This window comes from Balaenoptera ricei, chromosome 4, assembly GCF_028023285.1.
Source record: "Balaenoptera ricei isolate mBalRic1 chromosome 4, mBalRic1.hap2, whole genome shotgun sequence".
NCBI lineage: Eukaryota > Metazoa > Chordata > Mammalia > Artiodactyla > Balaenopteridae > Balaenoptera > Balaenoptera ricei.
The window spans coordinates 101494933-101516109 of NC_082642.1; the positions used below are offsets into that span (position 1 = coordinate 101494933).

The 21177-nt window shown below is 41.2% G+C and overlaps 2 protein-coding genes across 7 annotated transcripts in view; one reads left to right on the plus strand and one right to left on the minus strand.

The window, feature by feature from the left end:
* SPICE1 (spindle and centriole associated protein 1) overlaps positions 1 to 21177 on the plus strand; it is a 204793-nt gene that overhangs the window by 15497 nt on the left and 168119 nt on the right. Inside the window, exon 1 of one of the 2 annotated variants that reach the window (XM_059921119.1) lies at positions 10935 to 11099. The exons of the other annotated variant lie outside the window; for it this stretch is intronic. The gene's annotated coding sequence lies outside the window, so the exon portion shown is untranslated. Of the gene's footprint in view, positions 1 to 10934; positions 11100 to 21177 lie in introns of those variants that run through there. 2 annotated transcript variants of the gene reach the window in all.
* SIDT1 (SID1 transmembrane family member 1) overlaps positions 14071 to 21177 on the minus strand; it is an 84708-nt gene continuing 77601 nt past the window's right edge. For all 5 annotated transcript variants that reach the window (XM_059921130.1, XM_059921129.1, XM_059921126.1 and 2 more), the window contains 4 exons: positions 19319 to 19424; positions 19124 to 19234; positions 18011 to 18124; positions 14071 to 14867 (listed from right to left, as the gene is read on the minus strand). In XM_059921130.1, coding sequence (XP_059777113.1) covers positions 14805 to 14867; positions 18011 to 18124; positions 19124 to 19234; positions 19319 to 19424 — 394 coding nt within the window. In that variant the 3' untranslated portion in view covers positions 14071 to 14804. The remainder of the gene's footprint in view (positions 14868 to 18010; positions 18125 to 19123; positions 19235 to 19318; positions 19425 to 21177) is intronic.

The window sequence follows — 21177 nt, forward strand, 5'->3', positions numbered from 1 at the left end:
AGGAGGGAGGGAGAAGGTATCAAGAGAGGTACTTTAAGGGCTTCCCTGGTGGCGCAGTGGTTGAGAATCTGCCTGCCAATGCAGGGGACACGGGTTCGAGCCCTGGTCTGGGAAGATCCCACATGCTGCGGAGCAACTGGGCCCGTGAGCCACAATTACTGAGCCTGCGCGTCTGGAGCCTGTGCTCCGCAACAAGAGAGGCCGCGATAGTGGGAGGCCCGCGCACCGCGATGAAGAGTGGCCCCCGCTCGCCGCAACTAGAGAAAGCCCTCGCACAGAAACGAAGACCCAACACAGCCAAATAAATAAATAAAATAAATTTATTGAAAAAAAAAAAAGAGAGGTACTTTAAAAACACTGGTAGGGGACTTCCCTGGTGGCACAGTGGTTAAGAATCCGCCTGCCAATGCAGGGGACACAGGTTCAAGCCCTGGTCCGGGAAGATCCCACATGCCGCAGAGCAACTAAGCCCGTGCACCACAACTACTGAGCCTGCGCTCTAGAGCCTGCGAGCCACAACTACCGAGCCCATGTGCTGTAACTACTGAAGACCGTGCGCCTAGAGCCCGTGCTCTGCAACAAGAGAAGCCACTATAATGAGAAGCCTGCGCACCGCGACGAAGCGTAGCCCCCGCTCGCCGCAACTAGAGAAAGCCTGCACACAGCAACGAAGACCCAATGCAGCCAAAAATAAATTTATACAAAAGAAAACCCCAAAACATTGGTAGGTTCTATTGAATCTGAGAGCAGATGCTCAGGTGTTCATCTCACTTACACCTGACATTTTGGTCTTATGAATGAGTAAAACGTGTCCTAATATTAAAACAGGTAAAATGAGGACCTTAGAGAGCATTTATTTCACATGTTCTCCAGGAAATTAGTGCTCACTATATTTTCCTGGTCTAGCTTTTTGCGAGTTCAGGTTAAAGCTCAGTATTCTGACTATCAAGGGTTTAGTGTTCTTTCTGCTGTTGCCCACTGCCTCTCATACAGAGGTCATAGATGTATCATATATTTTGGTTATACAAGGAACCCTAATATGCTGTACAGTGCATACAACCTATAATAGTGCAACCACTGTGCATAGATTCAATATCCCTAAAATGAATGTGCAAGTTATAACAGCCATACATTTAACGTTTTGTTAGCTTTCCAGTTTAGTTAGATGTTTGAAGGAAAGTGATTTTAGTAACTTACATCTCTTTAAAAAGCTATCCAGGGAATTTTCACTTTTGGATAGAATGTAATAGCTAGTGGCATGTTATCAATCCCACTGCACCGCTAGAACTTAGAAAATTATGTTTAAAAAGATACTAAAACCCATCAATATAAGAGGACAAAATTCCTCTGACTATATAAATAGATCTGAAAAAACAGAGAGAGAAAAGGCCTCCCTAGGTGAGGTGAGATCTCTGGCCTTTCTTTTTATCCCCTGGGGACATTGGATGAGTATGGGTTGAAAAGGCAGAGTGAAAGCTCCCACAGTTTTATGAAGCTTAGGAGACAAATTCCTGCTAGATGAAGCAGTCTCACCTTCAAGACATTGAAAACCAGAAGAGAACTGCCTCTGACTACAGCTGCATCCCCATTCTCACCCAGCTCAACTCTCTGTCTAACAGAGGAAAAGTGTGATTCCCTTCTTGTGAAAAATAACACAACTTCGATCTTTGCTGTTCGTTTATGTACAATATCCAGGAAATATATACAATGTCCAGAAAAATGTGACCAATAAGCAGAAGAAAAGGCAGACATATGATAGAGAAAATCAGCAAACCCAAAAGTTGATTTTTGGAGAAGATTAAAAAGCAAACAAAAGAGTTCCTAAGAAAGACTGATCAGGGAAAAAAAGAAAATATAAATTACCAATAAAATGAATAGAAAAGGGGACTTCACAAAAGATCATACAAAAATTAAAATCATAAAAAGATCACTTACAACATTATGCCAATATTGTTGACAACTGAGATGAAATGGACAAAATTCTTGAAAAATATGATTTATCAAAAGAAACACAAGAAGAAATAGAAAATCTTTATACCTCTATACCTGTTAGCCAAATTGAATCTATAGTTAAAAACCTTCCTACTATGTATTATATAACTCCATTTCTATGAAATGTTCAGAATAGGCAAATCTAAAGAAACAGAAAGTGGATTTGTGGTTGCCTAGGGTTGGGGAGTTCGGGAGAAAGTGAGAGGTGGCTGATAGTATTTGTGGGGTTTTTGACGGGGGATGATGAAAATGTTCTAAAATTGATTGTGGTGATGGCTGTACGACTCTGTGAATACACTAAAAACTGCTGAATTGTACACTTTAAATGAGGGAATTCTATGGTATGTGAATTATATCTCAATAGCTGTTTTGATTTTTTTAAAGGTCTTCCCACAAAAAACCCTCAAGCCCAAGACATCTTGGGGAATTCCTCTAAATGTTAAAGGGAGAAGTGATACCAATCTACCCAAACTCATGAGGAAGAGGGATCATTTCCAAACCTGTTTTAAGAAGTTAATGTAACCTTGATACCAAATCTGTCACAACATTATAGTAGAAGAAAATTATAGCCCAATATCCCTAATAAACATAGTCGTGAACATTCTTTTTTTTTTTTTTTTTTTCTGGCTGCAGCATGGCTTGCGGGCCAGAGTTCCCAACCAGGGGTGGAACCCGGGCCCACAGCAGTGAAAGTGCGGAGTCCTAACCACTGGACCCCCAGGGAATTCCCTGAAAATTCTAAACAAAATGTCAGCAAATCAAATCTAGTGATATAAGAAAAGAATAGTACATCGTGACCAAATGTGGTTTATTTCAGGAATGCAAAGCTGTTTTAACATTTTAAAATCAATTTATGCAGTTCATTGTATTGACAGAACAAAAAATAAAAAAAATATGGTAACTCAATTACCATATTTTAAAAATATGGTAACTTTTTAGTTGATAAAATTCAGCATCCATTTATGGTAAAAATTCTAAACAAAAGAGGAAGAGAAGGGAGCATTCTCAATCTGATAAAGCATTTCTGCCCAAAAAACCCCAGTAAACAAAACTACAGCTAATATCATACTTAATAATTTCTCCCAAGTTGGGATCAAGACAAAGATGATCAGTGGCAATTGCCACTGAAATCACTGCAGGGATTATTTTTTTTTGGGGGGGTGGAAATTGACAACCAGATTCTTCAATTTATATACTATTTAATATAATAATTATATAAATGTGAAAGTCCTAGAATAGTCTAGACCATCTTACAAACAAAGTTAGAAGACTTAAACCACCAGATTTCAAAACTACTCTAGTAGGGTAGATCTTAAAAATCCTCAGCACAAGAAAAAAATTTTTTTGTAATTACTATGGTAACAGATGTTAACTAGACTTATTGTGATGATGGCTTCACAATATATACAAATATCAAATCATTCTGTTGTACACCTGAAACCAATATAATGTTATATGTGAATTATACCTCAATAAAAATTTTTTAAAAATTACTATAAAGCTCCAATAATTAAAACAGTGTGATATTGGCTCAAGGATGGACAGTAGACCAATGGAAGGGAGCAGAAAATTCAGAAATAGATTAGACACATATAGTCAACTTGATTGATGACAAAGGTGCCAATTCCATTTCAGTGAGTAAAGGATGGTCTTTTCTGTAAATGGGTTGGAGCAAGTGGATATCAGTATGGAAGGGGAAAAAGCCCTAGACACCTGCCGCCTGCCGCCACCTCACATGATAAACAAAAACTAATTTGAGTCGGGTCAAAGACCTAAATGTAAAAGGTAAAACACTAAAGCTTCTAGAGTAGTGCTTCTTAAAATGTAGTCTCCAGCCTCCCTGGGTTTCTCTGAGACCCTTTTAGGGAACCTGTGAGGTCAAAATTATTTTTATGATAGAACCAAGATGTGAAATGCCTATATACTGTGTCAACATATGCACTGATGGTGCAAAAGCAATGGTGGGTAAAACTGCTAGTACTTTAGCACAAATCAAGGCAGTGGCACTGACTACTGTGCTAGTAGTAATAGTCACTGTATTTTTAATCATCATAAAGTCATAGTAAAAAAACAAAACAAAACAACGTAGTTTAGAATCTCCTTGATGAAGCAACAGAAATTAACAATTTCATTCAATCTTAACTCTTGGGTACGCTTCCTTTTAATATCCTTTTTAAATATTGTGTGAGCACATGGGAAGCAAACACAAAGCACTTCTGCTGCAAGCCAGAGGATGGTGGTTTTCACAAGGAAAAGCACTGGTGTTAAATTACAGAATGAACTCCTGGTTTTCTTTATGGAATACTATTTTTAGCTGAGAGAATGACTAAAATCTATAGTTATTCAGACTTGAGTATTTGGCAGACATTTTCTGAAAATGAATGAAATGTATATGCACTGTATCCACTACTGTGAGCTTGACAGGTTCCCATTAAGACCTCTCTGATGAGATCAGTAGTGATATAAATGAATAGTATATGTATACACATACACATAATTAATAATTATATAATTAAATTTGTAATGTTTGAAGGATTTGCACAATTCAGTGAGCCAATATTTTCCAAGTGACTGAGGCATGCTGTTACAAAACCATGCATGGGTAAAAAGATCCATTCAAATTGAAAGATAGACCAATGGATTTTAACATTACAAAACATGAAAAGTTCACTGATAAGGTTTTGGATTCCACATTGCAACTAATTTTGGGAAACTACCATGTGTTGAGTTTTGGTATAGTATCAAAGAGAATATCTACAATTATCTAGAACGGCTGCTCCCTTTTCCAACTATGTATTTCTGTAGGGCTAGATTTTCTTCATATGCTTCAAGCAAAACACATACTGCAGAAGAGTGAAGGCAGAAACCAATATGAGAATCTAACTACCTTCTATTAAGCCAGATACTAAATGATTTACAAGAATGTGAAACACACTCTTCCCACAATTTTTTTTTGTTTTGGAAAGTATAGTTATTTTTCATAAAAGATATTACAGTTGGCCCTCAGTATCCTCGGGTTCCATATCTGAGGTTTCAACCAATTGTGGATTGAAACTATTTGGGAAAAAACTCCAGAAAGTTCCAAAAAGCAAAACTTGAATTTGCTGCATGCTGGCAACAATTTACAGAGCATTTACATTGTATTAAGTAATCTAGAGATGATTTAAAGTATCCAGGAGAAAGTGAGAGAGTGGCATGGACATATATACACCACCAAACGTAAAATAGACAGCTAGTGGGAAGCAGCTGCATAGCACAGGGGATCAGCTTGGTGGTTTGTGACCACCTAGAGGGGTGGGATAGGGAGGGTGGGAGGGAGGGAGACGCAAGAGGGAAGAGATATGGGAACATAAGTATATGTATAACTGATTCACTTTGTTATAAAGCAGAAACTAACACACCATTGTAAAGCAATTATACTCCAATAAAGATGTTAAAAAAAAAAAAAGTATCCAGGAGGATGTGCATATTTTATATGCAAACACTATGCCACTTTTATATAAGGGACTTGAGTATCTGTGGATTTTTATGCAAGGGGGTCCTGAAACCAATTCCTCTCAGATACCAGGGGAGGACTGTATTTGTGTTATGTAATAAGTTTATTGTTATCTTTAAATGAATTAATAAATATTCGTAAATTTTCCACTTTTTATTTCTAATGTGGTAAATATTAATAGATATTAACTCACATAAACAAAAACTCTGGGGGGTCCTCAATAATCTTTAGGAGTGTAAATGGGTCCCGAGACCAAAAAATGAGAACTAGTGTTCTAGAAGAAACCACAGGAAATATCATCTGACTATAACATAAAAGAAAAAAATAAGTTAGATTGATTTCATTAAAATCACGAATGTCTCTTCATCAAGTCACAGACTAGCAAAGATTATATATATCAGAAAGAAAAAGACTCATAGCCAATTTAAAAAATGGGAAAAGAACTTGAAAAACTCCTTCACATAAATGGCCAAGAATTCTATATGAAAAGGTGCTCAACATCAGTAGTTATCAGAGAAATGCAAAATAAAATACAGTGAAATACCATTACACCTCACGCAGAAAGTCTAAAATTGAAAGAGCTGACAAATGCCGAGTGTTGGCAAACGTGGAATAATTGGAACTCTCATATGATGCTGATGAGAGTGTAAACGGATACAACCACTTTGGAAAACAGTTGGTAGTATCCTTGAAAACTAAAGACTTATCCCGTGACTCAGCAATTCCATAGTGTACTGTGTATATACTCTGGGGAAAATGTATGTATAAGTTCACCAAAAGAAATGTATAAGAATGTTCATAGAAGCTTTCTTTACAGGTAGCCCCAAACTGGAAACAACCCAAACATCCATCAATAGGAGAATGAATAAGTGAAATGTCATATATTCACACAATGAAGCTACTGATTCACACAGATGACTCTCACAGACATTACATTGGGTGAAAGAAGCCAGACAAAAAGGAGTACATACTGCGTAATTCCATTTATATAAAGTTCAGGAATAGGCAAAATTCATCTAGGAGGGGAAAAGTCAGAATAGTGGTTATCTCTGGGGAGGGATTAACTTGGAACAGGTACAGTGATGCTGGAAATGTTTTCTTTCTTAATGTGGGTGGTGGTTACAATGAGGTGTGTGTGTGTGTATGTGTGTGTGAATATATCTGTAAAATATATGTAAAAATTTACACATCAGTATACACTTATGATTAGTGCACATTTTGTACATTACTGAATATATTTTATGCCTAAATAAAAAGGTTAAGAAAAAACTGTGGAAGTCTGATCTGATGATGTTGGTTTTCTCATGATAAATTTCTTGAGTCAGCAAAACCTAAAAGTTATTTTACTATCATTCTTTAGCAAAAGAAAAGGCCAAGGCACTATTTTGTATCTGGCTCCTGTTGCCTGGCTATGTGACTTTGAGCAAGTGGCATAACTTCTTTGCATCTTAATTTATTTGCTGGTACATTATCTGTCCTGTCCAGACCACAGGGTTGTTGTGAAGGACAAATGAGGTTTTATATTTGAAGAGGTTTCACATAGTTGCAAAGGAATATTTAAATGTAAAGTGGCGATTACTTTCCATGACATTCCTCATTTCTGTTGCCCTACATGGGAGACTGAAATGCAGGGCTCCACTAGCATATGGTTTGTTGGTCAGTATCAACACCTCTTTTGACCTTTTCTTCTTCCTGTGAGAAATTAAGGACATAATTCTAATTTGCTGCCTACATAAGTTCAGAAGTCAGGTAGGTTGCTTACCTAGTATCAATGTGCCACTTAATTTTTCACATGACCATATAAACTACAGATTTGGGGAAGATGTGAAAATCCAGGTTTTAACTAAGTGTGTGCTGTGCAGGTCTGGTTTGGGTGGTGTTTTCTTACATTGCTTTATCACATTCAAATCTGTGGTTTGGAAAGAGACTGAAGCCTAATAGTAGTGGTAGAGAACTTACTGCTTCAGGGACGTTTCCTTCTGGGAACTTGTGATTCAATTAGGTTAAATCCCATTTCAAAAAAGAAATGCTGCTGAGTGGCAAAATGTGCAAATTCACATTAATTTTTTTTTTTTTTAAGCCTAAGAGACAGCTTAGTATAGGAGAAGAAAATTGGCTAGTATGTTGGTGTTTCAAACGAAGTCATATTGGTTTTTTTTTTTTTTCTTACTTCTGGACAATTTAGAAAATTTTATCTCCATTATCATTGTACCCCCAATTGAAGAATTATGATTTCCCAGTTCAATGCAGGCTAGTTCCTCTGCCTCAATTTGGTGGAATGGAAATACTCCCAGCCACCAGGAACAAAGATGGTTCAGCCATCGATGAGAGTCGTAGATTCTGCCTGACCTATTGGACCAGCATAGACTGGTTTCAGAGACAGCTTTGGAGGACTTTAGGACTCTTGACAGTATTTTGAGTCTCTGAACATGTTTTAGGAAATTTAAAAACCCACTTATTCCAGGGACTTCCCTGGTGGTCCAGTGGTAAGGAATCCGCCTTCCAATGCAGGGGACGCAGGTTCGATCCCTGGTCAGGGAACTAAGATCCCACATGCTGCAGGGCAACTAAGCCCACGCAGCACAACCACTGAGCTTGCAGGCCTCGACTAGAGAGCCCACATGCCGCAAACTACAGAGCCCATGAGCTCTGGAGCCCACACCACAACTAGAAAGAATCCCGCGCTCCACAATGAAAGATCCTGCATGCCTCAATGAAAGATCCCTCATGCCGCAGCTAAGACCCAATGCAGATAAAAAACAAAACAAAACAAAAAAACCCGCCACTTATTCCTGTGCTTTTTCTCCAGTGTTAATTTTGTTTCTGAACCAACAGGTTCCCAGTAGAAACCTGACACCTTATGCTACATATATTTTAATTTAAAATGAATCTTTGGGTCTACAGCCCTTTGCCAAATACAGTCATTGAATGTATAAAAAGGACTTTGGTCCTTAACTTCACAAGCTTAGAAACTGAAGCAAGAGTCCTCTGAATCCCGCTGTTCCAGTTTAAAGAGCCAAAATGGTCCAAAGCTGCAGTTTTATTGGTTGACTTTCCTAAAGCACGATAGGTTTCATTGTCATTCAGGTTTATATAACAGACACATATTCTGAATTTTGGAAAAACCTTCTCTTTTTGTTAATATGTTCAAGGGTTATAGAATTCTAGGCTGTGTGTTTTGCATATATAGATACATGAACAAATAAGGGCTGCAACACCATCCACCTTCCCTGTCTCTGTTCTTGTTACCTGAACCACTCATTTCCGACTCTTAATCCAGGCTTCTGCACCTTTCACTTCACCTAGTGAATCCAGGCTTCTGCACCTTTCACTTCACCTAGTGGACATTGACTTCTCTAACTTTCAGTTTCTCTGTCTGGCAAATGGGGATGATAATAACAATACCGACTTCATGGGGTTGTTGTTGGTGAGTGTTTCAGGATCCAGCATGGAATGTATATAAAACCCTTGGCAGAATGTCCGATGACAAATGTTTGCTGTTTTAATAATCGGTTCTGCCAACTTTAATCTTCTAGGGGCAGCAATTTAGGGGCTTCACATCTAGGGATAAAAATTGCTGATAATTACTTAGACTTTCTTTGGGTCTGTACCTAATAAGATTCTTCTAAGGCCATTCTCTTCTTGGAGCTCTTTGCCCACTTATAATGAACAAGTTTTTTGTTTCATGCGTCTCTCCCCTTTTGGACCGTGGACCCGATGATTGAAAAGACTGGGTGTTTTGCCCATTGCTCTGCCCAGTTCCTCACAGTGCTTGGCCCAGATATTTCTTGACTGACTATTGACTGAAGCAGTATTTCTGATTCTACGTAAGTGAACAGAGAAATGGTGAGGAAGGAGAGGATAAAGGGGAAATGGACCTCCTAAAAAGCAGGTTACTTTACAAGGTATCCCACATTGAGAGAGAAGCAGAGTAAACCTTAGGCCTGAATTTGTCCTCTTCCTCAAAGGGCCGGGTACTGAGCCTTGTGAAACGCTCAGATAAGCAATATAATAAAAATCATAAAACGCAGGACTCCCCTGGTGGCACAATGGATAAGACTCCGTGCTCCCAATGCAGGGGGCCCGGGTTCGATCCCTGGTCAGGGAACTAGATCTCACATGCATGCTGCAACTAAGAGTTCTCATGCCACGACTAAGAAGCTCATATACCACAACTAAGGAGCCCATGTGCCGCAACTAAGGAGCCCGCCTGCCACAACTAAGACCTGGTGCAACCAAATAATTAATTAATTAATTTTTTAAAAAGTGTACTTCTAAAAATAAATCATAAAACGCAAATCAACATTTTTCTGTGTTGGCAACATCAGAGCACCTTAAAAGAGAGAGCTTTTGAATTATTTTGGATAGTCCTCTGTTTAAAGGACTTAGAGTCCTAATTCACAAAGAATGTCAAGAGTTTAAAAAAAAATATCAAGAGTTACAGGGTTAGAGGAAATTAGGGGCCCAGGAGCCAACCATAGTGGGATTGCATGTTCTGGGATGAGAAATGAGACACCCAGACATTAGCATGACTGAAATGTGATATAACTTCAAGGCTATTCTATGATGGTTAGCTATTTATCATCTCCAATGAAAGGGATAAGCCTTAGATGACAGGGAATGAAAAAGAGGTAGGATAAAATCATGGAGTTTTAAAAAATTTGGTTCAGGAAAAATCATGAAAACTTCTAATATAGAGATATTCAGAAAGAACGCAGAGCTCCATTTCCCTAAGACTGGAGGAGCAAAGGGTAATTCTATGTCAACATTGGTCACCACTTAGCCCTCCTTGTACTTCAATAAGAATAGCAAGACCCTACTTCAGGAAAACCATATGATGAACTGCAAACCCCGCCCCCCTTGTAGTTCACAGGGGTCAAAAAAGTCTAAAAATTGGTTTCTTTTTGCAGAGGAATCCCGTCCAAGTGAAAACTCTATTACTATGGCCTTTTAGAAACTCACTGAAAAAGGCTGATCCATGACCCTCGCCAAGCTTATTTGAATTCATGTGTGTTAAGGCCTAAGATTCAGCAGGCCATTAACCTTATTGACGATGGTGCCTTAATATTGAGGAGACATTTGAACTTAGCCACACAAATATATCTTGTCCCCGCCAAAACCGTGGGTAATTAGCCAAATCCATTTCCCCTGCCTTCACTAATCAAGGTCATTTTAAGGCTTGCCTGTTCTCCAAGAAGCACGTGGCCCAAACAAGAAACTGCTTGGCTGAGTTGCTTTCCAGGAATTTGGAGCAGGCTGCATCTAGCTCAGCTGAGCTGGTTGAAACCTGGTGGGACCACTGACCTTCCAACTGGGCATGCGCGAGTGTCCACCCGTGACCTTTGGAACGTAGCCTAGTTACGCCTGCGCAGCACGGCGATGACCGCACCTTTTCCCAATCACCTTTCCCCACCTCCCGGGCTTCCCACGCTCCCCGTGCCTCAGAGCAGTCCGCTTCTTCGTTCCTCGTCCCATAAATAGCCCCGCCTCTTGCCTTCGGGGAGGTGGATTTGAGATTTGTTCTCCCGTTTTCTCCCTTGGCTGCCTTGCGGATAAGCCCTGTCTTTGCCGCGGACGTCAGTGTCTCTCCGTTTTGGTTGCTGTGCTTCAGGTAAAATGAACCCGGTTCCCTAACACCACCAAACAGCATTTAAAAACAAAGCAAAGCAATGACTGTAAACTGGGCAAAATTATGGTAAACATAATTTTGGGTTTTACGTTGCTTCAGGCAGAGGCCAGTTGTATCTTTACTCATAATGCTTTTCCTTAGTTTCACCAGGGGACGTTAGAATCATTTCAAAACTAGAGCGACCCTCTCAGGCTTCCTGTGGGACCTGTTTTGTCACCCGCAGGCTGAAGTCCCTCTTCATCCAGGCTGAACATCCAGGCTTTCCCTACGGAACATTTGGTGATAAGGATCGGGGGAAACGTTTGCACCTGTCATCCCCAGGACTGTGGTAGCTATAGATGCTGGAGAGAGGAGAAAGTCTAGGTTTTCTTTGAGATTCCCAGAGTAGAATTGGCAGTAATGAGGTGTGACTTTATACACAGCCAGACTTTCCACTTGGCCCCAGCTTTGGCAGCAATTTTTCATCTGCGTTGGAGTATTAAGGGCCAAAGACAATGAAATGCAGCAATTAAAGGGCAAGGGGGGCCGCTGGGGCTGGGAGGTGTGATAATTCTGGGCAGTTTCTCTGAAGGTGAAGAGGCCTCCCAGTGCCTTCAGGGCCTCCTGGAACTGAGGACAGGAAACAGCATAGCTGGTTTCACTGAGGGGCCCCCTTGGGCAAGAGGTGCCAGCCCAGCAGGGAGACCTGCTCTGGCCCTGCCACCCTGCAGGATTCGAGAGGTGCAGGTGAGGACCTTCTCTCTGCGGGCACCGCTCCAGTTGCTCTACACAGCTCCACCCTTGTCACCTTCATGTAGCGTCATGTAGATGTGGCAATGAAGATCAGAGAGTTCCAGCAATTTGCACAAGGTCACACAGCAAGCAGGTGAACATATGTGGACTAAAGTCTGACTCAAGAATGTTTCTCGGATTCAACTGTTCCTTCTATGAAGAATGTTTATCTTTGTTTTTCCCTTTTTCCCAAGTTTTAGACAGAGAGACTGTCTCCCAGGAGGAGAAACATTTGGGTATTATTTGTTTCCCTGACACATGCATTTTGCGACCCCATAGGACATTCTCGTGGCTGCTTGGGGCTACAAAAGAAGAAGCTGCCACTCTCTTTACCCCAGGAGCTGACTCGGTGATCTCCTTCAACCATGGAAAGTCCCTTCCCCAGATAGACTCTGGTTTTCCACTGGCTTCTCCTGCTGCTAAAATAAAACCGGGCTAATCCCTCAGCCATCCAATGTTAACAGGTGGGGCTGCCTCCCCAGCATTTTTCAGAGGAGTGAAGAGGCCTTTTTTACGTGCGGTTTTGCCCCTCTGGCTGCCACACCTCTGTCCTCCAAGGGAACTGCTCTTATTACCCTGGGCCTCTCTGCCAAGAGCCTCTTCTGGCTGGCTGGCTCCCGTTACCCTCCTGCTGGACTCGGCTTTCAGAGTTGCCTTCCCTTCTCTTGTAAAGAGAGAAGTCCATGAGGACAGACAGAAGTCACACAGGCCTGTGCTACGTGTGGATGAGGGACCACTGTGAGTAACTGGCTGCCCCCTCCACCCCGAGTTCCTATCAACCCCACAGACGCAGCTGAACGACTTCTTGTGGCCTCCGGCCATGCACAAATCAGCACTATAGAAAAAGCTAGCAACAGGAACATTTAGAATTGATATTTATAAGAGCAGGCTTGGTCCTGCTGCAGAGAACAAAACTGACCACAATGTGTGAGTTTGTAGCACAAGACAGACTTTGTCAGAAAACGGTCAAGAATACAGCAGCACAATCCATCCATTTCTATGGGGCCCCTTCCCCATTTCCACGGACATGTTTCCCAGACAAGCTACCGAACAGGTAACGTGTCCTACAATTTATTCACTTCAGGCCACAGGGCTGCTTGAACAGACTTTGTCGTTCGCATTCTGCACCAGCTCACACCCCCGCTTTTTTTTGGATTTGAAAACTTTTAGTGCATTAAAAGTAAAAGAATTAGGTCAAATCAGCCAAGTTAAACAGGTTCGACATTTGTTTTAACTGTTAGGTTAATACAACCATTTAATAGGTGGCCTTCATATGGCCTATGGAAGCCAAAAATTTTTAAGGAATAAAGAATAACAGAAGACCAATTATGAATTTGGGGGCATTTTAGAAAAAAAATCATAATGTTTCATTGAAAGCATCTTTGTGTTCTTAAAATCACGGAAAGTTTGCCATTCAAACTTCCAAAATGTGTTTTTGAACATTATTTTAGAGAAAGAATTATATATATATATTTTAAAAAGAATGAAGGATCCTTCTAATGAAGGATCAAGAAAGCAGAGGTGAGAAGGTGACTTCAATTTCGCAGGCAAATATATCTGTGTGTGCACATTTGCATGTAAATTTTCTGATGACGTCATATCGCAGGTAATACAGGAGTTTGGTCAAAATGGGACTTCCTGGGGGCAGAGCTGCTGGACAGTGAGAGAGTGAAGTGGGACACTGAGCATTTCAACACCATCCTGGGGAGTGAATGTGAATCTGGTGTGTCAGAGAGACAACCGCCCCTGCCCCCAAACCAGCTGAGCTCTTTGCAACTGGAGAGGAGGAGTGAGATGCCTTCACCCTGAGAGTGGCCTCCAGAGAAGCTCAGGAGAAAGTCTAGAGCCCCTGATCTGCGTAAAGCAGCAGAGGAGGGGCTTGGCCGGTTGTACAGGAGCCCGAGAGCAGTGCCCCTGCTTAGAACACTTATTTCTTCCTCAAGGGTGATGCAGGCACAGAATGGAGCTGTTTAACTTGGAGGCCGAATTGCCTTCGCTGAATCTGCTCTAGGAGCCCAAGTCCTTAACGTGAGGCCTGAGTGCTTGATGCTGATGTCACCAGGCTCCTAGTGTTGTTGGTCATTCCTCTTGCTCCGCCTGCTGCTGGAAGTTTTCCCATTTCCCCTTCCACCTTGGAGCTGGTCTGTGGAGAAGTGGCCTTCCCAAGAAGGTAGAGCCTGAGTCAGGGGGTCCACACACAGCGGTGAGATGAAGACACCAAGGAACAGGGAAGCACCCACACCTTGGTCTCAGGGACAGTTACCTGCCAGAAGCGGGTAACACAGCCTGATGCAGAGTCCTCCTAATGCGGTCAGGAACCTGGGGGAAGCGTACAGCATTCCTTTGGTGGAGGTGACGAGCTGGTGCTACAAAACATCTGTCCCGGTTGGGTAGGGCCTTGGGGCCACCCCTCTACCAGACTCCAAAGAATCACATCATTCCAGGACTTCGGAGAAGTGGGCTGGTGTTTTGGGATGTCTAGAGCAGCAGATGTTACAGAGGTGCACAGGGGGCCACCCTGGAGTTTCTGGGCAGGGAGGCAGCTGGAGGGCAGAGGGCAGCATGGTTCCCCCATGGCTGGCGAATCTCAGGTGAGGGTGGGAGTGGTCCCAAGGTCAACTTCGATGCAGCTTTTGTCCATGTCTAACTCAGAGTAGTGACAGAAGGGGATGGTGGGTGTCTTTCGACTCTGAAGGGCTTGACTCTGTCCACAGTTGCCGCTTCCCTTCTGCTTCCCTTCTTGCAGGTTTGGGTCCCCCTGTAGCTCCTCTCCTCCCTGCGGGAATGTGTACAGAGCCAACCCAACAGAGGGTGAGTGGAGCATTTGGCAGTGGTTACTTTGCTGCAGTCCCTGTATTTTTCATGAAACAGCACCAAGATTGGTTGCTCCCTCTCCCCGCTCTCCATGCTGGAGGCTTAAAAGACAGGGATCTGGTCTCTCCGAACCACATCCAGGTCATCATCCAGGGTTAACAAAACCTGAAATGAGAGAGGCAGAGAAATGAGAGGAACCCACAGTTGCAGTAAGTCCCTATTTTCTCTCAAAGACTCACAAGTGCCCTTACTTGTTTTCATGTCTTCTGCAGCTTTCTGCAACGCCGTGCTCTTAACAGGCACTTGTCATAATTACATAGTTCATTTATTAATTCAAATGTTTATCAAGGGTCTATTAAGTGCTATTCCAGGTGCTAGAGATATGGCTTAGAACAAAAAAGACAAAAATCCCTACCCTGGTGGGGCTTACATTTGAGAGAGGGCTTCAGACATGAAGCAAATGCATGAGCAAAGTCTAGTATGTTAGCTAGTAGTATGTACTAAGGATAAATATGAAACTGTGGTGGGAATATAGGAAGTATGGGATGGGGCGAGGTAAAAAAATTTTTTTGGTTAAAATTTTATTTTTCTAAATTTTGTATTTTTATTTTATATTGGAGTATAGTTGATTAACAATGTGTTAGTTTCAGGTATACAGCAAAGCGATTCAGTTGTATATGTATAAAATTTTGTTTTTCATTGGGTGGCCAGGGACATCATTACCACTTAGGAGGGGACATTTGGGTCGGGACATAAACGGAATGAAATCTTGTTTAGGTGATATAAGAATTGTACCCTAATCCTCCATTTTTAGTTCCCTCTACCATCACTCTCTCCACATGGAACCCTTAGCTCCACTTTTGTTGTCTCTGTCTCTCTAGAGAAGGTGACTATCAAAGATAAAAGCCTTCGGGAATGATGTTTATACAGACTGGTTAAACTTCCCAAAGTGGCCACGAGGGGGTAGCCCTGCTCCACTCTTGAGGTTACATGGACAAGACTAAAGCAGGTGGGCAGCGTGAACCCAGGAGGCCTAATATTGGGCTGGCCAAAAGGTTTGTTCAGTTTTTCCCATAAGATGGCTCTAGTAGCACTTAGTTGTCTTTAACTTCATTTGAAACAATTTTGTTAGATTGTATGTGACAGCTGTCATATCAGCGTGCATTTAAAAAAAGACCTATCAAAATTGGTGAATTTTTGTGTAGCCATTTAAATATTGAAGGTGGAAGAAAAAAAAGCAACATTTTTGGCATATTATGCCTTATTATTTCAAGAAAGGTAAAAACAACTGAAACGCAAAAAAAAAAAAAGATTTGTGCAGTGTATGGAGAAGGTGCTGTGACTGATCGAACATGTCAAAAGTGGTTTGTGAAGTTTTGTGCTGGAGATTTCTCGCTGGACGATGCTCCACAGTTGGGTAGACCAATTGAAGTTGATAGCGATCAAATTGAGACATTAATTGAGAACAATCAACGTTATACCACATGGGAGATAGCCGGACATACTCAAAATACCTAAATCAAGCGTTGAAAATCATTTGCACCAGCTTGCTTATGTGAATCACTTTGATGTTTGGGTTTCACATTAAGTTAAGCGAAAAAAACCTTCTTGACTGTATCTCCGCATGTGATTCTCTACTTAAACATAATGAAAACGTTCTGATTTTGGGCTTCCCTGGTGGTGCGGTGGTTAAGAACCTGCCTACTAATGCAGGGGACACGGGTTCGATCCCTGGACTGGGAAGATCCCACGTGCTGCAGAGCAACTAAGCCTGTGCACCACAACTACTGAGCCTGCGCTCTAGAACCCACGTGCCACAACTACTGAAGCCTGTGCACCTAGAGCCCGTGCTCCGCGACAAGAGAAGCCACTGCAAAGAGAAGCCCGCGCACTGCAACAAAGAGTAGCCCCCGCTCGCCGCAGCTAGAGAAAGCCCGCGCACAGCAGCGAAGACCCAACACGGCCAAAAATAAAAACAAACATAAAAAGTTCCGTTTTTAAAACAAACTGTGATGGGCAGTGAAAAGTGGATACTGTACAACGATGTGGAATGGAAGAGATCGTGGGGCAAGCGAAATGAACCACCACCAACCACACCAAAAGCCGGTCTTCTTCCAAAGAAGGTGATGCTGTGTATATGGTGGGATTGGAAGGGAGTCCTCTATTATGAGCTCATTCCAGAAAACCAAACGATTAATTCCAACAAGTACTGCTCCCAATTAGACCAACTGAAAGCAGCACTCGACGAAAAACATCCAGAATTAGTCAATAGAAAACGCATAATTTTCCATCAGGATAACGCAAGACCGCATGTTTCTTTGATGACCAGGCAAAAACTGTTACAGCTTGGCTGGGAAGTTCTGATTCATCAGCCGTATTCACCAGACATTGCACCTTCGGATTTCCATTTATTTTGGTCGTTACAAAATTCTCTTAATGAAAAAAAATTCAATTCCCTGCAAGACTCTAAAAGGCACCTGGAACAGTTCTTTGCTCAAAAAGATAAAAAGTTTTGGGAAGATGGAATTATGAAGTTGCCTGAAAAGTGGCAGAAGGTAGTGGAACAAAAGGGTGAATATGTTGTTCAATAAAGTTCTTGGTGAAAATGAAAAAATGTCCTTTATTTTTACTTAAAAACTGAAGGCACTTTTTGGCCAACCCAATATTATTTGTTAAATGACCTGATGTACAGGCACCATGGGCTTTTATTTTGGAAAAGTCAAAATTAAGATGGAAGTATGCTGGGAGTTCTCATCCTGGGTTGTTATAATATGCATGGCTTCTGGAAAGGTGTTTGGGCAAAAAATGGAGGGACTACAGGAGAGATTTGGAAGAGACTGGTTAGAAGGCAAAAAGAGGCCTGGCTGCTATCCTGAGCCACTCCCCAAGAACTTGTGAAATGTTTGTAAGACATGCAGTGAGACTGGAAGAGGGGGAGGAATGTGAGTATAGCACAAGAAGGAATAACCTAGTGTGGCTGAGATTGTAGCCAATGCCAAAAGTGGTTCCCGGGGGATTTGGGCATGTGAGTTCTAATCAACAATTCAGTCCAAACATTGCACAACTGAAGAAAAATTATTTTATCACTCTGTGTCTTAAAGTATCGAAGCGTAAAAGGAGAATGAAAATAAAGATCTAACTGAAGGATACAGTGTAAAAAAAGAAATAAGATATTCTGTACATTGAATTATGAAGACTTGGAAAGGGAAATTAAAAATACAAAAGGGGATGTAAGAAAGAGGGGAAGAGAAAAAAAGGGGTACAGGATGTAAAGCGAGAAGAAATGAAAAAAGTTTTTATAAACTCACCAAGAATGAGAAAAACAGGGCAGTAGCAGAGAGGAAGTGCCAGATGTCATGGTCATCAAAGAAATCCAGCAGGATACACTCTCGATTCTTCTCTCGGGATTCGGCTGGCGTTCCCTGGAAGAAGGTGAGGCAGGATGTAGTGGGGGCATTCCCACAGTTCAACTCCTTAGAGGGCTGAGTATCCAGACACCTAAAAAGCCGCTACTAGATGCCTGGGTCAAAAAGTTAGCTTCCAAGAAAACATACGTCCACACAAAAACTTGACCACAGTTGTTCACAGCAGCAGCATTCATAAAAGCCAAGAAGCGGAAACAACCCAAATGTCCATAGACTGATGAACGGGTAGATAAAATGAGGTATATCCATACAACGGAATATTCAGCAATAAAAACATGAAGTACTGATACATCTACACATGGGTGGACCTAGGAACCATTATGAAGAGAAGCCAGACTCAAAGGCCACATGTTATGTGATTCCATTTATATGAAATGTCCAGAATAGGTAGATCTGTAGAGACAAAAGATAGGTTAGTGGTTGCCTAAGGCTAAGGGGTTAGGGAGAAATGGTGATTGACTGCCAACGGATGCAGGTTTTTTCCTGGGGTGATAAAAATGTTCTAAAGTTGCCTGTGGTGATTATGGTGATAGAGAGCTAAGACTTCTTCCCTGTTCTGTGCCTCAGATACACCACCAGTTTCCTAGGCCTCAGCTTTCCTATCTGTGAAATGGATTTATAAACACCTGCACCTGTGTATTTGTTTATGGATGGTGACTATGATAAGTGGAGAAGATACACTAAGCAAGGTTTCTGTACATATTAAACATCCACTGGGAACAGGATCATAATCATAATATGACACACAATGAAGATCACGTTTGCAGTGTCGGTAGAGCTTCGTGTTTAAGAGGTGCCACCCTGATAATGATGACATGCCATTTATTGAGCAGTCATGTGTGGATATTTAAAACCATCCCCTTTAGAGAAAGCATTCATGTTAGAGAATATAAAAAAGATAAACAGCAACTAGCACATGAAGAGAGGGAGGTAGGAAGGTCAGAAAGGCAAGATGGAGAGAGAACGTCGTCCTGGAAAAGAAAACTGTCCTCTTACCTCCCAGCTGCTGAGATTCTGGAAGAAAAAATACAGGGCGGCGGCCCACACCACGGCGGTGGCGACGATGCAGAAGAGCGGGATCAGGAGGATCTTCTCGGAGCTGCGAAGCTGTGGGTGAGAAGCGATGCTGCCAGGCTGCACGCGTCACCCGAGGAGGGCCCGCAGTGCCCGGCTCCCAGCCGCCGCTCTTACCTTCATGATGATGTAAAAGGCCAGGTAGAGCAGCAGGTTACAGATGAAGATGCCCAGCATGTAGGAGGCAAAGTCCCTGGGTCGATAGACCAGTCCAAAGAGGGCACTGGGCACACAGAAGAATTATTTTGTAGCTATGAAGGTGGATTTGTAACATTATTGGCTTTTTCACTCCCACACCCCCATTTCTGGTGGGAGGGGAATTTAAAAATGTTGAACATACTATAAGTAACTTTCAATTCATTACATCTTCCTCAGAACATTCGTATTTAATGATTGTAAGGTTCCTATCAGTGGATGTACCATAAGCAATCCTACCTCTCTAGTTGAAATGAAGAGTTTCTCTTTGTCCTTCAGTTGTTCACTATTATTAAAAACTGCAACAATAAATACCTTCAGACATATTGTGCTTTTTTTTTTTCTTTTTGCATTTAAGATGATTAGAATAGATTACTAGACATAGAATTATCTCAATAATTGGCTTGACACACATTACCAAATTTTTGCTAGCTGTCTACATTAATACTGAAGTTTATTTTGGTTGGCAATTGGGCTTAATTTTGCTCCAAATTTCTATTCCGTTCTAACAAAAGTCTTTATTATATAGCCGTTTCTTATCTCCTGGTTTTGAAAGCTTGTTTTTAATACAGACACACCATGCACATATATATATAGTTGGATTTCTGGCCTCTTCATCCTGATTCACTAATTTATAATTTCTAGTTTTGGAGCAGTGGCTCATCGCGTTATTGGTTAGGCTAGCTTGCACTATCCAATGTGGTAACCACATGTGGCTATTTAAATAAAAATTAATAAAAATTAAATAAAATTGAAAATTCATTTCCTCAGTCACACCACATTTCAAGTGCTCAGTAACCACAAGTGGCTAATAAACACATCATTCCAGAAAGTTCTATTGAATAATGCTGGGCTGTCACTATACACCTCTGCCCCTCCTTTCTCCGGTTAACCTTTCGCAGAGACCTTTGACAATTTTCTCTAAATAGGTAAATAATTTCAGAATAAAATCCTATTAACTTCATTCCATTTCTAATTCTAAATTTACACATTAACTTGAGAATTGATATCTTTACAATAGTTAATCTTCTCACCCAGGGCATGCCATCTTTCTTCATTTAGCTAAGTTTTCCTCTATGTCTCCTAATAAGGTAATTAAACTTTCTGCAGAAAGATTCCACACATCTCTCAAAGTTTATTCCTAAGTATTTCAAGTGTAAAGCTGTTATTAATGGACTGTTTTTGTTCATTTTTTAAAAATTTATTTTTTTATTGAAGTATAGTTGATTTACAATGTTGTGTTAATTTCTGCTGTACAGCAAAGTGACTCAGTTATACACATATATACATTCTTTTTAATATTCTTGTCCATTATGATTTGTCCCAGGGTATTGAATATAGTTCCCTGTGCTATACAGTAAGACCTTGTTGTTTATCCATTCTATATGTAATAGTTTGCATCTACTAACCCCAAACTCCCAGTCCATCCCTACCCCGCCCCCCCTACACTTGGCAACCACAAGTCAGTTCTCTATGTCTGTGAGTCTGTTTCTGTTTCGTGAATAGGTCCATTTGTGCCATATTTTAGATTCCACATATAAGTGATATCATATGATATTTGTCTTCCTCTTTCTGACTTCACTTAGTATGATAATCTCTAGTTGCACCTATATATTGCTGCAAATGGCATTATTTCATTTTTTATGGCTGAGTAGTATTCCACTGTATATATGTACCACATCTTCTTTATTCATTCATCTGTCAGTAAACATTTAGATTGTTTCCATGTCTTGGCTATTGTGAGTAGTGCTTCTATGAACATAGGGGTGCATATATCTTTT